Source organism: Sinohyriopsis cumingii, chromosome 9 (assembly GCF_028554795.1).
Source record: "Sinohyriopsis cumingii isolate HCF-2022 chromosome 9, ASM2855479v2, whole genome shotgun sequence".
Lineage (NCBI taxonomy): Eukaryota > Metazoa > Mollusca > Bivalvia > Unionida > Unionidae > Sinohyriopsis > Sinohyriopsis cumingii.
Genome location: NC_142969.1, coordinates 117072951 through 117098799, shown reverse-complemented (window position 1 = coordinate 117098799; position 25849 = coordinate 117072951). Strand labels below are relative to the sequence as shown.

General features: G+C 35.7%; 2 protein-coding genes across 2 annotated transcripts in view; one reads left to right on the top strand and one right to left on the bottom strand.

Annotated features, from left to right (window-relative positions):
- The window catches only part of LOC149792529 (putative G protein-coupled receptor 19), a 32796-nt gene extending 9199 nt beyond the window's left edge, over nt 1-23597 (top strand). Inside the window, exons 2-3 of the mRNA XM_089969404.1 lie at nt 17794-17849; nt 21864-23597. Coding sequence (XP_089825530.1) covers nt 22403-23551 — 1149 coding nt within the window. The 5' untranslated portion in view covers nt 17794-17849; nt 21864-22402 and the 3' untranslated portion in view covers nt 23552-23597. The remainder of the gene's footprint in view (nt 1-17793; nt 17850-21863) is intronic.
- LOC149792530 (uncharacterized) lies at nt 1621-11026 on the bottom strand. The gene is made up of 3 exons (XM_089969403.1): nt 10738-11026; nt 7588-7750; nt 1621-3475 (listed from the first exon to the last, which is right to left on the bottom strand). The coding sequence occupies exons 1-3, from the start codon at nt 10810-10812 to the stop codon at nt 3300-3302; spliced, it is 414 nt and encodes a 137-aa protein (XP_089825529.1). The 5' UTR covers nt 10813-11026; the 3' UTR covers nt 1621-3299.
- Nucleotides 23598-25849: the final 2252 nt, after the last annotated feature.

The following is a 25849-nucleotide window of genomic DNA, read 5'->3' as shown; positions in this document are numbered from 1 at the left end:
AGTGTTTAGGGCACCTCAGCTCAATAATGGCTATATGATGCCAACAAAAGCATACTTCGAAAACTGTAAAATAAAGAATTGCGTATGAACTTTTGAAGATAAACCTTTCCAAATAAATGTAAACATGAAACACAACGAGAGAAAAGATCAAATTAAAAATACTGAAAATTCCGTAATGTATATAGCATGAAAGATAAAAGTATCACATGTAAAAATTGCTACAGAGTATGGTAAAAAAAAATATTAAAAAAATTAAAACGCATTCCCTCCAAAAGTCCAATATTTTCTTAGGTGTGTATCAGCATACAAGTTTTTTATTGCGTTCGCATCAAAAATACTTCTGTCTCAGTGGGTGGAATTTGACACTCGACAAAAATGTGTTCCATTCTCAGTGGACACTGGCAGAGTACGCACTCTGGTCGAGGTATGCTTGTCCGACACTCAATCGTCACTTTATCACCTCATCGTTGCAATTTGTATTATACGAAGGATACTACTTTCATATAGTAGATTTATTTTTTTTAGCCGCCATCACATCTCCACGCGTTTGTTTCGGATTCCAAGTAAGATTGCAAAATAAAGCGTGATTTAATATTCTGTTGCTAAGGAAGCTGATATCGGGCTTTCAGCGATACCAGTACTTGACTGAATTGCGTTTGTGAATAAGTGGATATCGACTGGGTCATATCAGAAATAAGAATATTAAGGTAGCGTTTTAAAAATGGAATGACTAAGAGTGACGGTAACGTTATAAAAATGTGGCGACCAACAGTAAATTTATGCTGTTATCGGGGACCTACGTACATAAAAACGCACGAATGCAGTTACTATAAGTACACGTGAGTATTGCACACATGTTAAGATAAAAATTCTTGACGTACTGTTATTTCTTTATCACGCGTTCATTCGTTCCTCAGTGTGTGTGTGTGTGTGTGTGTGTGAGAGAGAGAGAGACAGAGAGAGAGAGAGACCATATACTAATAACGCCATTTACATCGCACTTAGCGGTTATTCTTGGGTCACCGAGATATGTTATTTTGACCTACTTGTTAGCTCTTATAAACCTTTGGAAAATACCTGGTAAGCGAGGATCAGGTTTTAAAGCCTCTTAACGTACAAAGTTATTATTGTACAGACTCCAGTTCATGTTCTTGGTAAATAAAACTGTATATTGTTTTGTATGTATGTTTGTTTGGTATGTTGGTCTGTTTATCTGTTATAGTATACATAATTTGGTAATTTCTCATTCTCTTGTTAGTCTTCAAAATATCTTATATCCTAGGCATGGAACCGAGATCAGATCAGCTGAATACATAAATATCAAAGAGTCAAGGAACCGAGATCAGATCAGCTGAATACATAAATATGAAAGAGTCAAGGAACCGAGATCAGATCAGCTTGAATACATAAATATGAAAGAGTCAAGGAACCGAGATCAGATCAGTTGAATACATAAATATCAAAGAGTCAAGGAACCGAGATCAGATCAGCTGAATACATAAATATGAAAAAGTCAAGGAACCGAGATCAGATCAGCTGAATACATAAATATGAAAGAGTCAAGGAACCGAGATCAGATCAGCTGAATACATAAATATGAAAGAGTCAATGAACCGAGATCAGATCAGCTTGAATACATAAATATGAAAGAGTCAAGGAACCGAGATCAGATCAGCTGAATACATAAATATGAAAGAGTCAAGGAACCGAGATCAGATCAGCTGAATACATAAATATGAAAGAGTCAATGAAAAGAAGACAAATAATACTCGTGGATTAGAATCGCACTTGTTAATAATAACAATGGGGTACTGACAATTCAGAATTTTAGTCTTATTAAATGACAATTCTAACGGATATGTTTTACCAGGATACAGCTGGGGCGAAGATGGCCATAAGTAGAAGGAACAAAATAATTGAAAACAAATGCTTTTACATGGTCAACATAACTAACAATATGGACTCTCAAAAAAATGGACCTAAAAAAAATAATCCACGCCAATGTCAAGGCATGTCCAGACCAACTGATTTGGTACAGTATAGTTGGCTGGGTACCCTATGTGATACTCCTATAGATTACAAATAATACATTTCGTTTGAACCAAACTGCATGAAAACTGGAACACTCACATTATCTACTACAGCTGGAAGTTTAAAAACATCATTAGGTCCGTACTAAATTTGTGATACTATCCAATGAGCTGGTTCTATAATAAAATTGAGCAAAATTTGTTGGTCCGGACAGATACCTTTTAATATCAAATTTGGTCCATAACTGATCTTCGCTAGCCAAGGTTCCGATATGTTAACCCTATCTACACCTTGGCGTATCAAACAGATATTTAGTGCTTTGTCCTAGCGACATCTATTGGATTTCATGAATTGCTTCCCTAAGTATGCAATGCCAACTAACCAATAGCGTGTAACATCGGTGTATTGCACATAGGCCGGAAATGGTATAGGCAATAGATCTAAAAAGGACCCTTTGTAAGTTTAACATCGAAAGTATGACTGAGTACTAGAGGAAAGCCATTATAGGTGATTTGGGTGAAAGGTATTTGTACAAACACGGACCGGCAATGGAAAATTGCTTAATTATCAATGCAATAAAGTTGTAGGCTCCCCTTGTCTCGATCATGTAGTAACAATGTTCAAATGTGAACAACTTAATTTTTATTGGATGCGATGGCTTCCGCTGCATCCGGTGAAATTCACAGACCCGAAGCACATAAATATCTGCTCGATACGCCAATGGGTTGATAGGGTTATGTAACAGGATTCAGCCAAAATCACTTGGAGCTAAATCAGCACCGTATGGATGATGTGGCAAAGATCGTGTTTTGTGCTAATTTAGGAAGTCTATCACAATGGCGAATTTATGCGCCGGTGTTTTGTCATGGAGTAAATTGATACCTCATGTAGGCCTATCGGTGCTAGGACGGGGCGGTGTTCCTTCAAATTTTGGCAACACTTTGACGACATAAACTGACTGGTGATTCTAATAGACACATGAACCTTTTGAATCGACAAATGCGTAAAATTCTCTTCCCATTCAGACGACATCGAGGGATTTTTGTGGTCTCTGTATGTTTTCTTTTTATATATTTTTCTTTAGTCTGGTTCAAAACAGCAAAATACAAGTTTCCTCACCTGTGATAAACTCATTTAATAGTCTTTAATAATTCTTTTCATTTTTGCCAAGTAGCTGTTTGACGTGCTTTAGCCTGAATGTGTAGTTGATTGGTCGGTATCAAATGTAGGTCATGCCTTGCAAACCTTTCTGTGATTCAAATGATTCTTCAGTATATACAAATAGCTGACGAATTAATGCCTGTGATAATACAAATATCTTCCATTGTGTATCGCACGTTATCAACCGCCTCCTTCAGTGCAGAAACTTCTCTCCCATTAATCACAGACAATCCAGAACCTGGGTCATCTTCCTTCGCGACCACCAAATCAATGAAAAATTTACCTGAAAATCAGAGGATGTTACAGAGAATTACTTCTGTAAACTTTTCATCCGAGTCGGCCTTAATATCAGTGGAGAGTAACCTAAGAGCACTTACAGCATGCGCTTTGCTCATTGGCAGAACTATTCAATTTCATCGAAATTTTAAGGCTACTCTCATGTAAGAGTTTAATGTTGCCCGAAAGGCGTTATGTAAGCTGTGTGAGTCGGCAACTGGCAGTTTATACACGATAAAATCAGAATAAAACAACGTTAAACTCTTATAATTGTAATTCTTTATCATTTTAGTTTGGGTTTTTTTATTGTATTTTGTTTTTATTTTTTTTTAAAAAAAAGATACTTCCCTAAATGTTTTAGAACCTTGTATAAGCGTATGAATTCTTATTGATGGCGTCTGTTCGTACTATTTGTACAACAGAGGATTCTCCATCTGCAGTGTAATAGCTACATCAACTTCAAGCAAATAATTCTACCAATGGTTGGCGATCTAAGTTTTGAACATTCTACATTCCTTAATCTTATATCTGAATTGGCATATGTGACCTGAGTAGAGGTTCAGTATTAAAAGCAAAGGATGTGTTGTTTTGCTAGACATACGAATGACTGTTGGATTTGATACCCTCATGACTTCATTGCGACTTGGCCGGATCTTTATTGTCCTTTCACATGAGTAACCAATTTTCGCTTCTTTAAATCTTTAAATCTATATTCGTGTTAGTTAACAGTTTTGCCTACCTGTAAAGGTTACTTCCAAATGCAAATAAGACTATCGGTAATTGGTTATAGTGATCGGGGTCCAATAGTCAAACAGCGCAAGACATCGGTCACGACCGTTACGATGGGGCAGTAGCGGGATTTTTTACCGCCCACATTGTAACTTTCAAGGTTGGCGTCTGACATTGTAAGACTGTGAATTAAAATGTTATAATGTTAGCCTTTGAACCTTACTCCTCCCAATCCCTCTATTCGTTTATCTATAGTTTTAAATTCATTTGTAACGAGTCGCAGTGAAAGTCCTGTACAACATAGTCCCAATCGTTCTTCTTCTTGGCAGAGTTTGAGATTCCCAGCTTTTTTTCCAAATCTAATCAAAGACTTATTTATCTTCGCCAAATTTCTTTTTAAAAAAATTATTTGATTGTGTCAAATCAATATTTTAAATTTTTAAATAAAATGTGAACACACCGTTTTTCATTCGTTTTTAAGACCTGCAGTGTGTATGCCTTTCGATTCGATGTTTACATTAGTTACTTTGCCCATGACTCTATTTATAGACGGACCGCTCCGGTGGCCATGTGGTTAGAGCGTCCGCCTCGGATGCGGGAGACCGTGGGTTCGATCCCTGGCCGAGTCATACCAAAGACTTACAAAAATGGTACTAACATCTGCCTCGCTTGGCGCTCAGCAATAAGAGGTTAGTGTTAGGACTGGTCGGACTGGTGTCAGGATACTGTGACTGCGTGGGACATCAGGCTACATGACTGCGGCATGATGCCCCAGTGCTAGACATCACTATAAATTGTCACACTGCAGACATCGTAGCGAGATGACTGAAAAATTGTTAAAGCTACGTTAAAAATCCAGATCACACTCACATATTTAAAATTGAATAGTTTATACAGAAATAAACGCAGCTGGTTTGATCACATCGTTATGTTGTGACCACTGGAAATCTATACATTATCAACCGATACAACTGCAATTATTATACAAATAACATCACAATCAGGACAATCGGGAGATAGACGTTTTACTAGTTGTCGATCGATGACAATTTTGCTAATTTGCTTGCTAATTTAGGCCTCTACCAGTCAAAATCCACCTTAAAAATATTTTCGATGGAGTGATACGGCGCGAAATGGTGCAAATCGCCCCAAAATGGTGGAATTACATGCTTGCGTACGAGAGGATATAAGGAATATTGTCAAAAACATTATGATACCTTTATGGAATTATTACACAAGTGCAGCGAAAGAAAGTTCTCTGCTAAAGTTCATGCTTGAATTTTTTTTTAAATGTTTCGGTCAAGAATAAGTCCTCTCCCCCAATGAGTCGCCGTATTTGAACGCTATGATGTGGTATGACGTGCACATCACGCTGTTTGGTACACAAGATACATATCCAGTAGTTATAGGTTACTGAATTTGTATGGGAAAATATGAACGAGTTTTCGGATGGAAATACTGCACGAACTTGGGAGTGCAGTATTTCCATCCGAAAACAACGAGTTCATATTTTCCCATGCAAATGCAGTAACCTTTTTATTATATGCTCATTTTCTTATTCTACCTAAGGCTTAATTATATAAACAAAAATACACATAAAGAAACAAAGTAACTGAATTTATGCCGTATTCCAAACAAAATACACGAGCGCAGATTCATCAGTACACAGCAACAACAACATTATTAATCCGCACATAACTCCGCTCAGATAAATTTGAACTAAGTCGCGCGCTAGACATCACTTTTGAACGAAAATGGCCTTTTGGTCTATTTAAAATTGAAATTAGAAGTCATATTGTGAATGAATGCGCATTGCAACGAACTTTTCCATTTGATCTGGAATGAGTAGATTTTGGTATTTTTGTCAATTTTACGAAATATAGTGATTATGGACTGGATTTATTTGTGCCAAATCTACATGAAGTACATCAGCAGCGAGGGAGCAGCGTGTTGACATCGGCAAGTGTATTTCTGTTCTGTCATTGAATGTTTGAAATCATAATGTAGGGAAAATATGAAGTCTTTCAACTGCAATTATCAAAAAGACGCTATGGAATATAATGTTTATTTCATTTTGAGTGCAGTAAGGAGGATGTAATTGCACTTGAAATATAGTCGAAATTACAGTACAATTTCGAAATATTTAATCAAGCTTGAGAACCCATCTGCTTTAGTTCGTTCAGAAAGAATTTTAATCAACAAAAACGTAAAGCGCCTACTACGTGAGTGTACATGATTTGTTTACAAATTAGTTCCTAATATACTATTGGGTACACGTGAATGCAATATGAAGTGAACGTGAGTGCAATATCGTAAGATACTGCACGATTCTGACAACGTAATATTAACGGAGAACAAAATGAGCATGTAATAATGTAAGCTACGTGGGTTCGAGTCGCGGGTTCGGCCTTCGTTGGTATGTGAGAAAACTTGGCGTTAAACCCTACAACAACAACAACAAATGCGTTGTTTAAAAGTGCGTCTATTTTTCAGGTTGTTTTTTTTAAAGACGCGTGCATTATTAGCGGATGTGGATAAGGTGACCTGACCGGCGAGAACAGAGGCTGGTTCGTGTTACAGAACAATATTGGCTACAAATATTGACCGATAAATGGAACCAAACTTGTATTTATCATGAAAATTGTCGGTGGATGAGGAAGCAGGTGGTTGTGTTTACATATCGCCAGTAATAATAGAGGTAACTGAAGTATTTTATCAGGGATTATTTCTACAGCAGACGACAGGCACATTGGTTCAGATCGGATTAAGACTTTACCGGTGAGAGGTTATTTCCATCTCACTTACAAATACGGATTGAAAACAACTTGTCTCTTCATGTGATTTTCCACAGGGTCTTCCGTTTTTGAGTGTCATCGGATACGTGCATTTAAATGGAGAGTACATATAGCCTTGTTGTTAGAAAATGACATAAAATGAAATTATAACTATAAAACATCAAATTATCATCCAAATAAATATATCTACTCTTAATCGAGATAATTGTTAAATTACCGACAAAAGAATGTGTTTGAATGGTGTCCACGTTACATCCCTTGGCGATATTGGCTGATTTATATCATAACAAATATTAAAGGATGGGCGATAGTGCAAATTCCAAGTTGAAATCAATACGTATTTCATTGTCGCAAATGTTAATGGTGGGTGGTGGAGGGACATACATACATACATGCATGCATGCATGCATGCATACATACATACATACATACATACATACATACATACATACATACATACATACATACATACGTACATACATACATATGGCCTAGTGGTCTACATACATACATACATACATACATACATACATACATACATACATACATACATACGTACATACATACATATGGCCTAGTGGTCTAAAGCGCTCACCGTTACGGATCACTGCCATCTGACCTCTGTCTGCATGGGTTCGAGTCTCGGATTCAGCCAGTGTGGGTATATCAGAATGCTTGCCGTTAGCTTCTCGTGGGTCGGTGGTTCTTTCCTGGGTTGTTCCTCCACCATTTATACTGGCCGCCATGTATATCTTGTGCTGAAAAATGGCGTTAAACCCTACAACAACAAATATAGATACGTACGTACGTATTTACGTATGTACGTACATACATACATACATACATACATACATACATACATACATACATACACACATACATCATACATACATACATTACGACTCTGTGGTCAAAACTTAAGTAACGGAAAAGAAGAAAACCAACAAGTTTTATGAAACTTAACAAACAATTTAATTATCAAAGTCATAAATGAAAAATGTTACAACAGTAAAGTGTATATATATATATATATATATATATATATATATATATATATATATATATATATATATATATATATATATATATACTCTTACCTTACCTATTTAGGAATAAAATCTCATCCGGCTTTTACTAAAACGGGTATATGGAAGTAAAAGAATAGAAGGATTAACAAGAAATTTATAATGAAGGTGATAGAGTAGGGATCATGCTTGTCCGAGCACAGGGATGACCTTGAACCTATGGGTTTATAGCTATTTGGGAATGCTGTGGCAAATGGCTTCACACAACAAATGCGTGCATAAGTGTTAATCTTATATGATCAGTAATTGTAATAAGTGTGTGTGTTATGGATTTTTAATGCAACTTTAAAAAATTCAGTCATATCGCTACGATGTCTACAGTATGGCAATTTATAGAGATGTCTAGCACTGGGGCATCATGCCGCAGATACTCAACGTGATGTTCCACCCAATCACACTACCCTGACACCAGGTTCGCCAGTCCTAACACTAAGCTCTTAATTCGGAGCGTCTCGCGACACAGCTGTAAGTACCCTTTTTTTTTATATAAGTCTTTGGTATAACTCGGCCGAGGTTAGAACCCGCGACCTCCCGCATCCGAGGCGAACGCTCTAACCACTAGGCCACCGGAGCGGTCTAATGGTAATAAGTAGCTTTTGGCAACAACTACCCCTCCCACCCCCCACCCCCACACACACACACAAAATAAAATATTAAAAAATAAACGTAAAACAATCAACACCAGAATATGAGGTACTCGCTACTGTTCATCTAAAGATTAGGTCACTAAGTTTCAAATATCCACTTTTCGAGGGAAATTGTTAGACACACTCGACTTGACCACATGGCATTGTCTTGTTTTGTTCTGGCATAGTTCACTTATAACATGCATTTGCCCCCATTTCACGAGAATATTAAACAGTCTCCGACTTTCGGTAAATACATATATGCCTCTTCCATCTTGCCGTCCTGTCCTCTGCAACTTGCGCGAGACTGACCCCAGATTGTCAAAACGTGCTATGAAGGTATTCGAGTTGGTTACCGCGAAAATTTTGTACCGCGTTATTTCTGAATGTATTGCGATACATACCACGGTATATCGCAATTATATTAGAGACCAACTATTTGGTGTTCTGGGGCAGGGGCCTAACACCTTACTGTTTAATTTTGTCTGTGAATAGTTGGACAAATGTACTTCTCTGATCAATAACAGATACAAACTATATTATATCCATGATATTATTTGGAGAAAATGTATTATATGTAAAATAAATTAAAATATTTTAGCTCAAAAGGTTATCACAGCCTCTCCCACCCACCCACCCAACGAAACGCGAATGTCGGCACCTTATAGCAGATGAATCTGCAATGTGTATGTTAATTCTTGTATATATTCCAATCTAAACCCCGTTACTAAAGTAGGATAATTAAGCTTGCATTGTAGCTGATAGTATTAAAAACAGAGCCGAATGATCAAAAATCGAAACTACTGACACTGAAGCCAATAATTTATTAGCTTTATTATTGATCTAATTGTCAGAGTTAACTTTGAGTGGGATGACAAAATCAGGGCAAGATAGGACCAATAAGCACAAAGCACACTTACTCAGCAAATGAGAAAATGGTGTAGGGTTTAGGAAACTATGTAAAACTCAGACAGATGCGCTATTAAGAATCGTGGGACGATTAGTAGCCTTACAAAAAAATACATATACTCAACACATTCACTTACACTAGTAAATAACTACAACATTACATTTTTTAAAAACTTAAACCAAAACATTTACAAAAGTTGGATGTGGCCCAAATATGTTTCGCAACATTCCATTTTGGACACTGCGTTGACGCATGTGACACGTGTAAAACATGTGATTAAAGGATCTTAAATTTAGAGATAAAATTATATATATTGTTTTTTTTATTATCGAAAGAACGAGTTTAATGCAATGTAGGAATATCTCGAGGCCGTCATCCTAGGTCGCATCAAACGAGGTGTTTTGTGCTTTGTTTGTTTGTTTTGGGAGTGGAGAAGGGGGTTTCAAGACTTGGAACAAAGCACATACTTGGTTTTGTATATAATGCACATTCCCATTTCTTTTCAATTTTTATAATGTATAATTTTACAAAATATGAATTAGGAAGTTGGCGGTTTATGAAAAATATTGTACAATCCTTTAAAAAAAAACGATTGTACATAACCTGGGCCAGGCCTAAATGTATACTGTACAGTTCTGCCTTCGGTCTGTCTGCATTACTAGATGGTGGTTTACTTTTTAGCTTTGAATTTATCAACTATTTTGGATGGAAAAAATGAATAAGTATATACTGCGGTCATAGGCAAATGGATTTTTCCTACTTCTCTAATGGAACATGGGTTTTAGTTCAATATGTGGCCATTTTTTTCCTACAGCACACATACAATTTCGGGGTAGATTTCACACAATAACAGTATTTAAGTTTTTATACAGAAAGCTGGTGTATCCACAATACATTCAAAGTCTCTGTTCTGAAGTTTTCATTTTTTTAAAAAAATATTGATGTATTGAACGAAAAGGTGATAACTTTTGTATGTAATGTTCATATAACGAAGAATCAATCTCATTCCAAGCGGACTAGATGTTTAAAAATCATTTGGATATTAAACAAGAAACTTCAAAACAACATTGTTCTGTTTCCTTCTAGTTATTCTATACTTGAATGTACAATGAAAATATACTTACAAATCCAAGCACTTTCCGGGGCCCCGAGTGGCCGAGTGGTCTAAAGCTCCGTAATCCGTTACGGATCACTGCCATCTCACCTCTGTCTGCGTGAGTTCGAGTCTCAGGCTCGGCTAACGTTGGTACGTGAAAAAGCCTGCCAGTAGCTTCTCGTGGGTCGGTGGTTCTTCCCGGGGTTTTCCAGGGTTCTTCCTCCACCAATTATACTGGCCGCCATGTATAGCCTATCTTGTGCTGAAAAATGGCGTTAAACCCTACAACAACAACAACAACCAAGCACTTTCCCTAGTAATGCAAAAATCTAATGAATGACACTGTAACAGGAGTAATTAGCCAATTTCTAGGAGCAGGCGTCATAATGTACAACATTCACAAGACTTTATTACAGCATGGAATAGCTTCGTAAAATAGACCTTCCCTAATTTCTTAACATTGGGGCTTGTCTGAATAATTTTAGGTAAACGTGCTTAGTAATTTCAGATAAAACTAATTCTTTGTATTGGTTATCTTTGTATTGCATGGCGTGAAGTACAGATGTTCGGCTCAGAAAGGCGTATTGATGAATCATTCAAACGAGAAACAAGAATGCCATGCAAGTGTGAAATTAGAGTTTTGTGATGTGAGGTCATATTATGATTAGAGAAAAATTACTGTAGTATTTGCGCGTTTAAGAACCTTTGAGACCGACTGCTGTCTTGAGGTCCTTGAAAACAGAGGAGAAGAATCGGCCTCAAGACAGACTCTCGAAGTTGTTGGATTCGCTCGGTATAGAGACCCCGTGCGCATAACAATATTCTGTTTGAAAGGACTTTTACGGTGGCGCTCTACGGTTTTGTATTTTCCATAGGGTTAGATTTTAAACAAAAATAATTTCCCCGTTTTTCCTTACTGATATATTGGTTATTAAAAAATACCTTGTATATCTTTGATATTTTTAAAATAACTTTTAATTCTCTTGATTTTGGAGTATGATTTGATCGGGTGTAATTTTTGTTATAGAGTATAGAGTATACAGCCTGACTTTAATTCAAATGTGCACCTTTAAAAATAATGCTAGCTCCGCATGATCATTTTTCACAGACTGAAGTCCAGAGATACATTTTAGATAGAAAGCCGATAAATTTATCACATTTTATATATTTTGTAATTCATTCATTGCACTTTCAGAAGCTGGTATTGTCTAGTCTGGCAAAATTCGTATTCCCTATTTTAATAACTGCACATGATTGCAGTCATTTTAGTTAGTTGTGTGCTGAGATCATTTGCAATTTCCACAAATACAATATCCAAATAAATTTCAGCCACAGTACATGAGAGTAACATAGAGGTATACCAACATTCTCTCTACTGCGCCTGTTGCAAGTTACCTTACTCCATTCATTCTCCCTGGTGTCATCTGTAGAGCGCCTTCTCCAAAATGATATGTTATCTTCCCCTTATTCGGAGCTTTTCAAAATCAATGTGCATCTCTAGGCCAAGCAACACTTTCGGGTGGTACTGACTCTAGCGCGCTTAATACAGACGTTTAATTCCATGCTATCTACCATGCCGTCCCATTGGCGATACTATTGTTTCCCGATCCTGTAAGTTCTTTAAAGTTTACTCCATTTTATGAACAAAGGGTTACAGATGTTCTTTTGTTTTCTAGTCATCATCATCATCAGTCTCTTGACCTAGTGTGGTGGTCGATGCGCTGTGCTGCTGAACATCTGACCAGTTCCCTCCACTTGTCTCGATCATGTGCCAATGCCTCTGTCTCCGCAAAACTTTTCCTGGTCCATTCTGTGATGTTGTCAGTCCACTTTTTTCTCTGTCTACCTCTCCTTCTGCCACCCTGGACGCTGCCCTGCAGGACTGTTGTGGACAGACTGTTTGCTCTAGTGACATGGCCATACCATTTCAGCTTTCTCTTTTTGACGGTGGTGAGGAGGTCGTCATATTGGCCTACTTTGCGCCTGATGGTGTTACGCACTTCTTCATTTGTGATGTGGTCCATGTAAGAGATACCAAGGATGTTCTGTAGCATCTCATTTCATGTGCCTGGATTCTTCGTTGTAATTCTGCTGTCAGGGTCCATGCCTCACACGAGTACAAAAAGACTGAGATGACTAGTGCTCGCAATAGTCTGATTTTAGACTGGAACAATAAATTACAATTTCTGATAAACTGTCTCTATATAAATATATATAGATATATCAACATATCAAGTTTTAGTTAAGCTTTGAAGGTATTTCATAATCATGGCATGCGTATCTAATATAAAGATCAGCCTTGAAAAAAAAATCGAGTGTCTTGTCATAATTTTAGAATTAAAACTGGGAGATATGGAAACAGTGAAATCGATAAAAGTGTGTGCTATGTGAGAACCATTGTATTGAAAATGAATAGTTTTATTTTAGCGTATCTTAGATATTCTAGCTTATGTGTAAATGTAACTAAAAGGTACTTTAGAACAAATCCTTGATGTATAAGTGCATGCAATTGTTAACTTTTTTTATAACAAAACTATTAGTATATTAGCCAAATATGTTAGTAAAGAACTTAAAAGAAAAGGATATATCCGATATAGGATATTGATGAAAAAGTGAAAAATAAATTCGTAGGTTTACAGATTTTGTAACAAGTTATGTCGGCCATTATTTTCAACATATGTTCTCTAAATGTTTCCCGGCACTAGACTTTCCAGTGTATCGAAATATCCCCAAATCATACTTTGAAATACTCTTAAACAATGTGATAATGACTAATCTGGAATAATGGTGGTTTGAATCCTCGCGGAGGAGAAATTTTCATCTGAATAGAAAAAGTTTAATCTAGAATGTAACAAATGAATGCCTAACATGTTGCTGTAAAGTTTCAATCTTATGGCGAGTTGTAGGCATCTTTCTGACATGAATGATTTTTTCTTAAAATGAAGACCATGATGTCTGATTGTTACAAATTCAAGAAAATTTGAAGTTTATATTTTGTTTAACTTTTTAAAAAACTAAACACAGTGTTTAAAAACACCGATCTATAATTCGTTTTTTAAGTTAACATTAAACGTTCGTGTAGCAAACCGATGATCGTTCTGAGCAATGTTCTTGCGAATTCATATAGGAGAGAGAGAGAGAGAGAGAGAGAGAGAGATTGGGTGGGTGGTAGTAGCAGTAGTAATCAACAGCCTGTGTAAATTGCACCCAGTTTATTTATAATTGCCACTTTGTTACTCTCAATAAACTCATTCTGTTCAAATAATGTTCACACTCATAGTGTCGTTTCGTTTTGTGTTTTTATTGCAGTGTACACAAAAGAGTCAAGAGATAAACATAACAGCAGATGTTTCGGAATAAATAAAACAAAAGATAATGCAGATTAAATAAAATAAAAGCTTGTTTTATTGTCACAAGCCCACTAATTAGAGTAGATTAGTAATGTTACAAACCAGGGGTATTTGCTTGACCGAGCGGTGTCAAACCCTGGCGCGATTCCGCTAGAATTCACAATTTTACCCCAAATTTCCAAAAACTTCTATATAAATTCAGTTTTAAATTAGAAAGCCCTGCATGGTTTCTCTTTATCAGGTTTCCGTACCGCCAGCAGTTCACGCCGTAGAAACTATACAGCTATCCCCTAACACGGGGAACTTCTTTAACTACGCCACCTTAGGCCAGTCAGTTCATGGATTCAAGGCACATTTCGCCGGTAAAACTGCACCACATTTCCCACCATGGCGACATAGACGGCATCTGCCGAGTCCCTTCTTATTGATTACATTGTGTAATTTACCGGTTTCCTACGGTAAATACTGACACTGCAGCCACACCACCAATGTAGACCACTAGATTTTATTAAGGAGTATGGTACGACTGGGACACTCTCATGCGGCTCTGACCAAAATTCACTAAAACTGAACCATGACATCATGGAAACTCATTAACACTCCACTCCGTGACGTTTTCTCCTAGTAATCGGCTAATTATTTCGGGCAAAGGAATATTTCCATTGCACCGAGTTCCAATAATCAAACAAGTATTCACAAAAATCTAAGTATTCCTTGAAACGGGGCGCTATAACCAAATGCGCATACTCCAAATTTATAACAGTAATTTATCAAATATGTTCATAGTTCAGTGTGTACAGTCAAGGGCTAAAAGCTAGGATAATGTTGCACTGATCCATTGAAAGACAATACTAAATCCTCATTAAATTCAGCGATTGACTGTATTGTCTTCCTCTTGTTTATTCTCATTTGCTTGTTCACTGAAATATTTTTTGATTCTCATGTTTCTCTCCTTTCTTGTATATTACATCGGAAATGGCAATACAAGTTGCGATAATTCAGAGATCATTAAAGTATTGCTCTCTCTCTCTCTCTCTCTCTCTCTCTCTACAATAATTCAAATTTTGAAATTTTGTTTGTTTTGTTTTTCCCTATCTAGCCACATACCGCTCCGGTGGCCTAGTGGTTAGAGCGTCCGCCTCGGATGCGGGAAGTCGTGGGTTCTATTCCCGGCCGAGTCATACCAAAGACTTACAAAAATGGTACTAACAGCTGCCTCGCTTGGCGCTCAGCATCAAGAGGTTAGTGTTAGGACTGGTCGTCCTAGTGTCATGATAATGTGACTGGGGGACATCATGCTACATGTCTGCGGCATGATGCCCCAGTGCTAGACATAACTATAAACTGCCACATTGCAGGCATCGTAGCGATATGACTTAAAAATTGTTAAAGCTACGTTAAAAATCCAAATCACATTACATCACACCTATCTAACCATATCTTTTTCGTCATTGAGAAAAAAATACTTCATATTATGCTATATTTGTTGGAGAATTCATCAAGATACGAATTTAAACATTGTATCAGATAATGATACGTATGTCTGAAGTTTTAATTTATGTGGTTTTTTTAATTTTTATTTTATTTATTATTTTGGAAATTCAGTAATGTATACTCAGTCACCGTAAGCTTACTTAACTCAAGATCTGACAGTGAGCGATTGTTTGTTTTCTCATTCTTTGCCAAACTGGACGCTAAGCGTACGAGCCACCTACAGGATTTAATGGACCTTAAGCATGCTTTCAGAAGTGCATGTAACGAGATGCTATACCCATTAAGTGCGTTGCTTGTGTTAGTATGTAGTTACAAAACTGAAATATTATCATCCATTAACGACATTACACAACCTTTAAACATTCATCTAACAAAGTATAATTGTCATTATCAAAAATGGATAGATAAATTCTGATAGATGAACACTAGACACTACAATTTAATATTCAAACTTAAAAGCATTCAGTTAGTCCATAAGAGTTGATCAATGAACGCATGCATTCAGAAAAAGCCCCAATAAATACCAGTTTTATAAACGGAAAACTAGAGTTGTGATGCATAACCACACATTGCATATAAATAGAATTAATAAAACTGAATTTTATAAACATTTACAAATGAGATAATCGAATTGTATAAATGTATGGTGATCATTTATACGATTCTTAAGAAAACTTATAATTTACATGAATGAGTTTAGGGCATTAAAAAAATAACAAAACACAAAGTAAATGAATCCATATATACTAACGAACATTTTACTAAATCTTTTAAACGAAATAGTTAAATTAAATGAATGTTTAAAAATCTGAAAATTAATATTGACGTGATATTAACAAACTACAAATAATTAAATAGTAGTATTACTGAGTCATTACCATTTTACATCGTCACTTTAAGGCATGAATCACGTGGAATGCTTTATGCAGATGGAAAATTTGCGTTTTCAATTACTGACATAACTACGCTTGTCTCAGACGTTGAATTTATATTTTATGAAAATTTGAGACATGTTTTTGTTGAGTCATTATACAGTGATCTGGAAAACATTAATTCATTATGAAGACAGCTGAAAAAGAATCTAAAAATTAATTGGTATCAAATACAAAGTAAACTCCTGGTATATATTTCACAGTGTTCCATAATATGCTGCCACCAACAAATCTAGATGTTTCAACGTCATACTCACTAAACTTAAAATGCAGTTTTCCTGTCTACTTAACACATGGAAGAATATCTCTTCTTGAAGGGATGGGAAGATTAATATGTATGATGTCATTTGTATTAGTTTTTGGGCCAACCATATTCACACTTTATATGCCAAACAGAAAAGAAACATTTTTTCTTCAGATGTATAAAAATTATTGCTTTAAAGAAAGTCCGAAAATATAATTATGGTTGTTATTCAAAAGTCTTCTGCTTGAAAGTATTTATACACAGATTGACCAACAGATTGTGAGAACAAATGAAACCTGTTTAGAAGGGGAAAATGTACACTAAAGTGAAAGTTTGTTTACATGAATAATTTACACACACATTGTACAAGGCAAACAAGATAAAGATTTCCATATATATATATATATATATATATATATATATATATATATATATATATATATATATATATATATATATATATATATATATATATATATATATATAGTTGTAGGTGAGCAGTATGCATATATAAATTTGTATGAGTGTTTGCAATTATTTGCAGACTGTTTCTTCAGAACTTAGACAAATAAACGGTTCTAAAGTGACAGTCGCTAGTAAAGCTAAAAAGTATTATTATTCCACTAACATACTGTATATGTAAATAGGAGAATCAAAGAAGAGAAGGGCACAAACGAAGTTAAGAGCATATGATCCCCTAGCAGGTAAATGCAAACAACATATACACATGTGGCGGTTAATTTAGTTAACAACAAGTGTTATATATATATATATATATATATATATATATATATATATATATATATATATATATATATATATATATATATATATATATATATATATATATATATAATCCATTATTCATAATACAATTCAAATCAGGCAGTAGCAATAATACAAGCAATGATGCAAAATACATTTCGTTTAGTACCGAATTTACATTCGGCATATTTGCAAGGAAGGCCAAGTTTACTTCCTTAAAATGATCAGAAATAGTTGCGGATTTATTAACATGCTACTAGAATAACTTGCTAATAATATGATCAATCATAAATTCACAGGAAGAATACACCGATTTTCTGAGGAGCCGAAGGCATCAATATGGACCAAAATATATGTGAGTAAACAGACATCTATCGATACTGATTTCATTTGGAAGAATTAATGGGACTAAATTACCACGTAGAAACAATATATTTTCAAGCCAGCATGATGCCAAATAGATATGCTGAAAGAGCACGAGCATTAGCGATAGCTGCATAAGGCATAATAATTTTGATAAGTCCATGTTAAGGTGATTTAAGTATCTAAGTTACAATAATTTGTATGGCTGGGACATGCGCAAATTCAATGCCTGATAAACTTTCAATGGGAAAGTAAACTACAAATCAAAGCAATAGAACGGGGTTTGTGTCTTTGAGAAAGAATGAAAGAGTTCGTGATATTTTTTAAATTTGTAGAAATTCCAGTACGTTTGCACGACTAGTCTAAATTCTGCTATTTAGTATTAGAAAAATCAATCTCTAACGATTCAGGTTTATCTCAGTTACAGAAAGAACATTTGAGAAAAGTAATGAATGTAACAATATATGTACTAACAAAGCGAAATATTTAAATTTCCCAAGGATATATCATTTGCAAGGACAACTCTCATAGAAAACACTATTTATTAACAAGTTTAACAAACAACTGAATACAATTAACAACACAAATTTGTAGTGGCTTTCCAGATTTAAGTTGCTTATGTCGGACTTCTTGCAAAGCATGATTAGAAACCAAGATGGTAATGAATGAAGATTTTGATTACGGATACAGATTTGTTGTGATGTGTATGTGTGTGTATGTGTGTGAGAGAGTATTACAGATGTGGATTTTATGTGTTTGTGTATGTTTAAATGACATACAGATTTGTTGTGTGTGTGTGTGTGTGTGTGTGTGTGTTAATGACACATACAGATTTGCTATGTGTTTATGTAGTAACATAATGGCCTGAAAGAGGACTGTAAATTTTACAAACAAGCGATTACAAAAAGATAGTATCTATCGTATTCTCCAGATGGATAAAAAGGACTTTTAACAGATAAATCGAATGATGTATGAATACATTGATGTATGGTCTTACAAGGCGGAACAGACACATATAGAACACTGGTAATCAAGGGTATCGAGGGTATCAAAAGATCAGTGATTGAAAAGAATCTAAAATTAGAAATGTACAAAGACTGTCGATACATAACCAAGAGATTGATTTTATTAGGTCCTACCATCATGAAATATACACTATTATATTAAATAAGACTGCTGATATGATGATACAATATAGTTTGTATGTATGATAAATACTTTGCCTTGATGATACAATATAGTTTGTATGTATGATAAATACTTTGCCTTGATGATACAATACATTTTGTCTATATGATAAATATGTTGCCTTTGGGTTCCACTTTAAAGAACTTAGAGAGCAAAGCGAACACGTTCTCCCTGTAATTAAACTGGAATTCACAATTTATTTCTTTTGTTTCGTTTAATATTTCAGCTATGTTTCTCTGATTATATAAGGTGCTACATGTTTTCCTCAAACACATTTTCCATATATACATTTTATCTTTGGAGTAAAGAAAACTATAAATTACAAAGTTTTGCAAAGATCTTTTGTGAGAGAGCTTTTTCTGCATTAACATCTACGCCATTATTCCGTAATGGAGATCACTGACTGCAGATTTGGGTATGGTGGTTGCCTTCTTTTTACTAATTCCGTCTACATAATTGTCAATTAGAAACCAGTGATAAGTTCCCTGATATTCAATACATTTAGTCATTCTAGCTATTTATCTCATTTTTGCATAGATCTATTACAAAATCTGATCGTCTCTAAAAAGACGTTTTCTGTTGTGGTCATATTGTACCTTATGGTGTGACTTGTTATGCCGTCACTGTGGTAGGTGTGGGGTGGGGTGCTTCCAATATTTTATTTAAATTATTATAGAAGTCCCACCCAGGCTCGATTTCGGTTGTAAGTTAAATTAGTGAAATATAGATGAAAGGATGCGAGACCCCAGTCAGCAATGCTGACGGTTAAATGATTGAATATACATATAAGTTAAAATCAACGAATAACAATTTAATGACAATTCATCATCAAATGATTAAAATTTCCAAGTATTCTCCTTCCGCTCGACCCTGTAATAGCCTATTGCATCATTTGATTAGTAGTGTGAGATAGCTTTCAACCTGTCCTTGTATTCTACTCTTCTGTATATTCTTCTCTCCTATTCCTCCAATTCCTTCTCCTCTTCCTCCCGACGTTCTCCAAATTCCTTCTTCTCCTCGACTTCCCTATACTTCTCCTCCTTCTCCACTTTCTCCTCCTCGACTCATTTTCCTCCTCCTCCTCGACTCTTTCCGCCGACTAGACTTCTTCCCTATACTCCTCCTTCTTCTCCACTTTATCCTCCTCGAATCCTTTTCCTCCTCCTCCTCGGCTCTTTCCGCCTACTAGTCTTGTCGACTCCGACTACTCTGCAAGTCTTACTTCCGTCTCCCATCTTAAAGTTCTGTCCCCAAATACGCTTGCTGTAAAAACACAAGGACTGTACAATATTTTCTTAAAACTTCTAGTCTCACACTACACCCAGACTATCATCAGATAAAGGCTATTAAATTTCTTCGGTCACGTATTAATTCACATCGAAATACTCATACGTTCTTGTATGGTAAAACAACGTCGTAATAAAAGCACGGTATCAATTACTTCTCATACATACATCAAAAAATTGCGTCACATCAGTAGATATTTCTAATCCCATTATATTAAACAATATCACAGCAATCAGGCGCATTTCTTTACATTGCAGCTCATACAAAGTACACAAATATTCAAATGTCCATGCTCTGATATATCCATACATCCATATTAACTTTTCTTATACACTTCAACCATTTTCCAAATTCACAATTCAAGCATGTGTAAAATCAAACATATCACATGAATAAATGCACTAGTTTACTATGAAGTAACCTAATAGCGAATGACAAAATTAATTCTGACCACAAGCTAACAATCTACATAATTCTCTACATAATACTCAAATACGACTGTAACTGAATACTACAAGGTAATTCTACGTACTAAACGATCCTACTAATTAAGTATACATACTACACATAATTACAATTACAATGCCGTAATGTTCTGCAAAAATCGAGCAAATAACGTACTGACCTTTATGAAGCTTTGTCTTTCCTTAGAATCTCCTCTCTAAGTTTTACCGCCAAATTACGAGTGGCTCTCTCGGAGGAACCCAATATTGCTCAGCAATCTTCCTTGGCGAGACTAAATATTTGCTTGTTAGTTAGAAGTGATAATTCTTATCGAAATTGTTATCACACCCTCTGTCTCAATTCCGATTGGATGTCGCTTTGACACGATCAAATCAAACTTAGCGGACAATGCCCTTCTCGCTCTCTGTCCATGTGGGGACGGATTTAGAACACGCCCCGTTTCCCCCTCGCGGTTCCTCTGATCTTATGACAAAGCTGTAATACATATGTGGGAAGTTGCTCGATCTATATCCTGTGCCTATTCAAGTTTCCGGATCTTCTCTCTGGTCACGGTAACCTTGCGTAAGAGATTATTTCTAGCCTGCGGCAATGTTTCACATCAACCATGACTTGTAATAATACATTAGTTTATAAACGACTTACGAACTGGGGCTGAGCAAACGTGACATACCTCTATGTTCGATAAATAATGGTAGCAAAATCATATTTTTCAAAATTCGTTTTCAATAAAATCTAATACAAACTGTTTTCTTTCCACGGTTTGTAACATAACATATAATCACGTTACGAGTATTTTTGATGCATTGATAATGCTTTTTAATTGTTATATTAAATCTCTGTGCAAGTATCAAAAGCTGTCTTGGTTTCTCCTGCCGTCATAAAGAAGATAGCAGACTCAAGTCAACAAACAGTATATACATTGCGTTATCAGAAATTATAGACACAGCTTTATTGAAATATTATAGACACTGCGTTATTGGAATTTTTAGAAATGTCGGAGCTATACATTATTTAGATTTAATCATATTTTACATTTATGTTGTTTATTATTTTCGTTTCTTTTTAGAAAAATAAGATTCTTATAAAATATCATCAAAAGATGGGTCCAAAGACTGAATACGGCACAAATTCTCCATGAGAACTCTACCAGATGCGCATCAAAATCCAGTCCTGTTGATACATTTTCCAAGAAATAGAGGCAAACAAGTTCCAGGGAAATGGAGGAACAAGTGCACAGACGATCCACAAGACAGATTTTAATGGTTTTCCTTTGAAGAGGAAAGAGATTTTGACATTCCACGAAATGTAACAGGATGCTGATATAATATAACATCAGAATCTCATAAATGGTTAGATTTTATAAGTAACGACTTCGATTGGATTTTATAGAAAACAGAAGTCAGGCGATTCCATGCCGTGGAAGGCGGATTGAATGCCGCTTTATATTTAAATAAAAGTAATGAGATTCAAAGGATGAACCATAATGAAAGAAGCAGCACTGGATAGTTTATAAAGAAAGGTACCGCAAAATACAACGAATAATTTAAAGAAACAATTGTTTACATAAAGAAAGGACTGAAACGGAGAATAAATCTTTTTATTGATATGGGCGGAGACGAAAATGCAACAACGGCTAGAAACGCTGACACCATGAATGGTCATGCAATGGACAGGGCAGTCGGTCAGATAGCTGCAGAGTCTTCCATTCTTCTCTTTACGTGGTGTATCAGTCTTGCTGGAAACATTCTTGTGTGCATTGTTATCTACCGCAGTCGTCGTGTACAGTCAACCACAAATTTCTTTGTCGTGTCACTTGCTTGCAGCGACATTTTAGTCACGGTGCTGTGCATTCCCTTCATTGCGAGTCGGAACATTGCCAGCAAATGGCTAATTGGATCGGTCAGTTGCAGGATCGTTAGATTCGTTCAGTTTCTTTGGCCTTCTTCTATTATGTTCACCTTTGCTTCCATTTGTGTTGATAGATTCTATACAGTTATATATCCGTTAAGTTTCAAAGTAACTCGAGGTGTCGCGAAACGTATGATTTTCGGATGCTGGCTTTTGGCAGCCGTTCTCTGCTGTCCGTGCCTCCATTTATTTGAAACAACACAGTCGTCTATAGGCGACATAATACTTTGCCCCACAGTTATACGAAATTCAGATTGGTTTGGAGCCATCTACGGCGTACTTTTGATTCAAGTCACATATGTTATTCCTTCAGTAATCATTGGTGTGCTTCATATAAAAGTATTCAGATACATATGGTCCTGTAGGGGATGTTCCTTTAAGTTCAAAAGGACTACTAATCACGTCCCGAGGGCAAAGGTTAAAATGTTGAAGATGTTGATGATTGGTACATTCTCAACGATAGTATTGTACCTTCCATTCTATTTGGTACATACATGGTACTCGTTTTTAGGAAGCAGCTACCTCGAGTTCACGATTTTTATGGCCGTTTTCGGTTTAATGTACACCACGACCGCACTTAAACCTATCTTCTATATGGTCTACAACTCGAACTTCCGCCGAGGGTGTAGAGAGATACTTTGTATGTCTACATCTCGTTGCTATAGACAGAATACATATGCAATTACAACGGCGTCAAGTATCGGAAAAAAGAATCGAGTCGGAATAATTCGAATTGATCCGAACTCAAAACATAACGTTTCGCCAAGTAGAACATTTAACAGATCATTACATATTGAGAAAAGCGCCTGGCCGATAGAGAACAGTATGGCATCAACGTACATATAGTTTATTTGGAATTTATATTTAGAAAAATAAAAACAGTGAGCCAGTCCTCCTGACTTGATGTATAAACACAAACAGAGCCCAAGTTTCGACCACATTTAATTAATCAATATGAACAAGTGTCTTTCATGAATGTTTCATTTTTAAGTATCTTTGTATATTTCGTAATTATGAGAATTTATAAAGCTATTATCAAAATGTGACTAATGTTTGTGGTAGCGTTTTTAAGCCTTAAGACAATATATTTATTCGTTTGTTTCATTGGATGACACGTTCTGATTAAATAGGTAAGATATTAATATAAATTCGAGGCGTTTTGTATATACCGTCAGTATTTATTTAAGTCTTAATGTCTCTGACAACTGCAGGAAAACATCTCCAGTTTAACAACTAAAATATTTCGGATGCAAGGAATGCAAGAAAGAAGATGTATGCTTATTGGGACGCAATGATGTTGTCACAGGTATGAAACAAGTACAGCAGGCGATGTTAGCCATTTTCAATAAACACGTTACATTTTCTTCTTTAAAATTAGATTTCTGAATTTATTTCATATTTTTTTATAATAACAAACACTATTTCATTCAACATTTAGCAGGCATCGAGGCTTAAAATAAACTCAACATATATTAAATTCTCCACAAAGAGCATTAATGCGCAACTGAGAACAATTTCAGGATTGCCTCCATTTTCATAAATTCTCTTCAGTTATTATTTAATGAATAACATATTACCAGGAAGAGATAGAGGGCCAGGCGCGGAACGATGCTTTAGGAAGTCATTTACCTTTTCTCTTTTATAGTAAGATAGAAAGGGTCCTTTGTCAGAACGGGCCACCTGGATAATCTGAGAAAACTTCTTCATTCGATATGATTTAACATCAAGCTCGCATCGCGTACCTTCTGTGTGATGATACATACTACCTCCGATTATCAAATTCAGCATCGGGAGATATTTCGATGTCTCGATGCCACCAGAGGCTTAAACCTCAAAATCAGCCACGGATAAAAGAGCTCTTCTAACATAATACAACACTAACAAACAAAACCGCTGTTCTTAAAATAGCCAGAACACAGAATTCCCACGGATTATTAATGATTCCTTAACAATAAGATCTATTCCAAACCATGTAAATAAAACTAAACTTTTAAAAACCTCCTCAAAAACGTTAGCTAGCAATGATCTGCTGGAACTTTCTGGGCAAATGAACGCTGGATACCATAGCCTCATCTTTGAATCCTGGGCCTAGTCATAATGCTGTCAGCGATGGCAAGTCAATGAACGAGGATCCTGAGTTTCGTCATTGGATTCAGACTAGTCATCAAGTCATCAAGAGAAGCATCCGATTCTGATGTCATACCACTTGACGAGGTGTGTATAGATTTTGGATTATCTAGACAGTTGTCAGCATTGTCCAAGTCAACAAACAGTTACCATGTTGCGATTAATTTAAATAATAATTAGTAAATTATATGATCAGAGGACATGAACACCTAAAAATTATTATTCCGGCTTTGATTGCGTAAGCTTGTTAAGGGCTGATATTCATGTCTATCTTCATGTTGTCTTCTTGTATGATGAAATGTTGGACCAGTTAATTATGGACAGGGCCAGTAGAAAGGAGAAAGGTTTGGTTACTGGTCACCGTGGGCTTGCGGGATTATTTGGCGAGTGTCGCACGCTGCCATAGTGTATGGAAAGCCATCGTCGCCAAAAATATGAAACTTAAAACAAAATAAGTCAGTTTCAAATTAATCAAGAAAAACTAAAATAAAACAAGCATGATTGAAAAATGAATGTATTAAAGCTCAAACAATAAGATCCATACTGAAATAAACAAACAAGGCGCACACGAAACAATTACCAAAAGAAATAAGATAAATTATGAAAGATGTAAACTCCAAACAAAAGCGGTATCTTGAGAGAGAGAGAGAGAGAGAGAGAGGATATTAAAAGTAAAGTGGCTTTTAAAGTGCTGGCATACAGTAATTTGATATACCAAGAGTACTGGTATATGAAACTGTGATCCGCCAGTGATGCATTAATACTCATATATAAACATTGTTTCCACTGTATGTTATCGATTATAGACTTACATACATCAGTGATCAATCTCCACTGATTAGTCATTAGTGTCGTACGAACGATACAAATCTTAATAATCCCCGTTTTCTAAATGAATTTAACGGGGCAAACAATTTCTTTCTGCTAAACCAAGATTGATTCAATTAAGAAGATAAGGATGTTGACTGATATTTGACAAGGACGCACTTGTCCGATGAAAAGCTTTTGGACAAAACC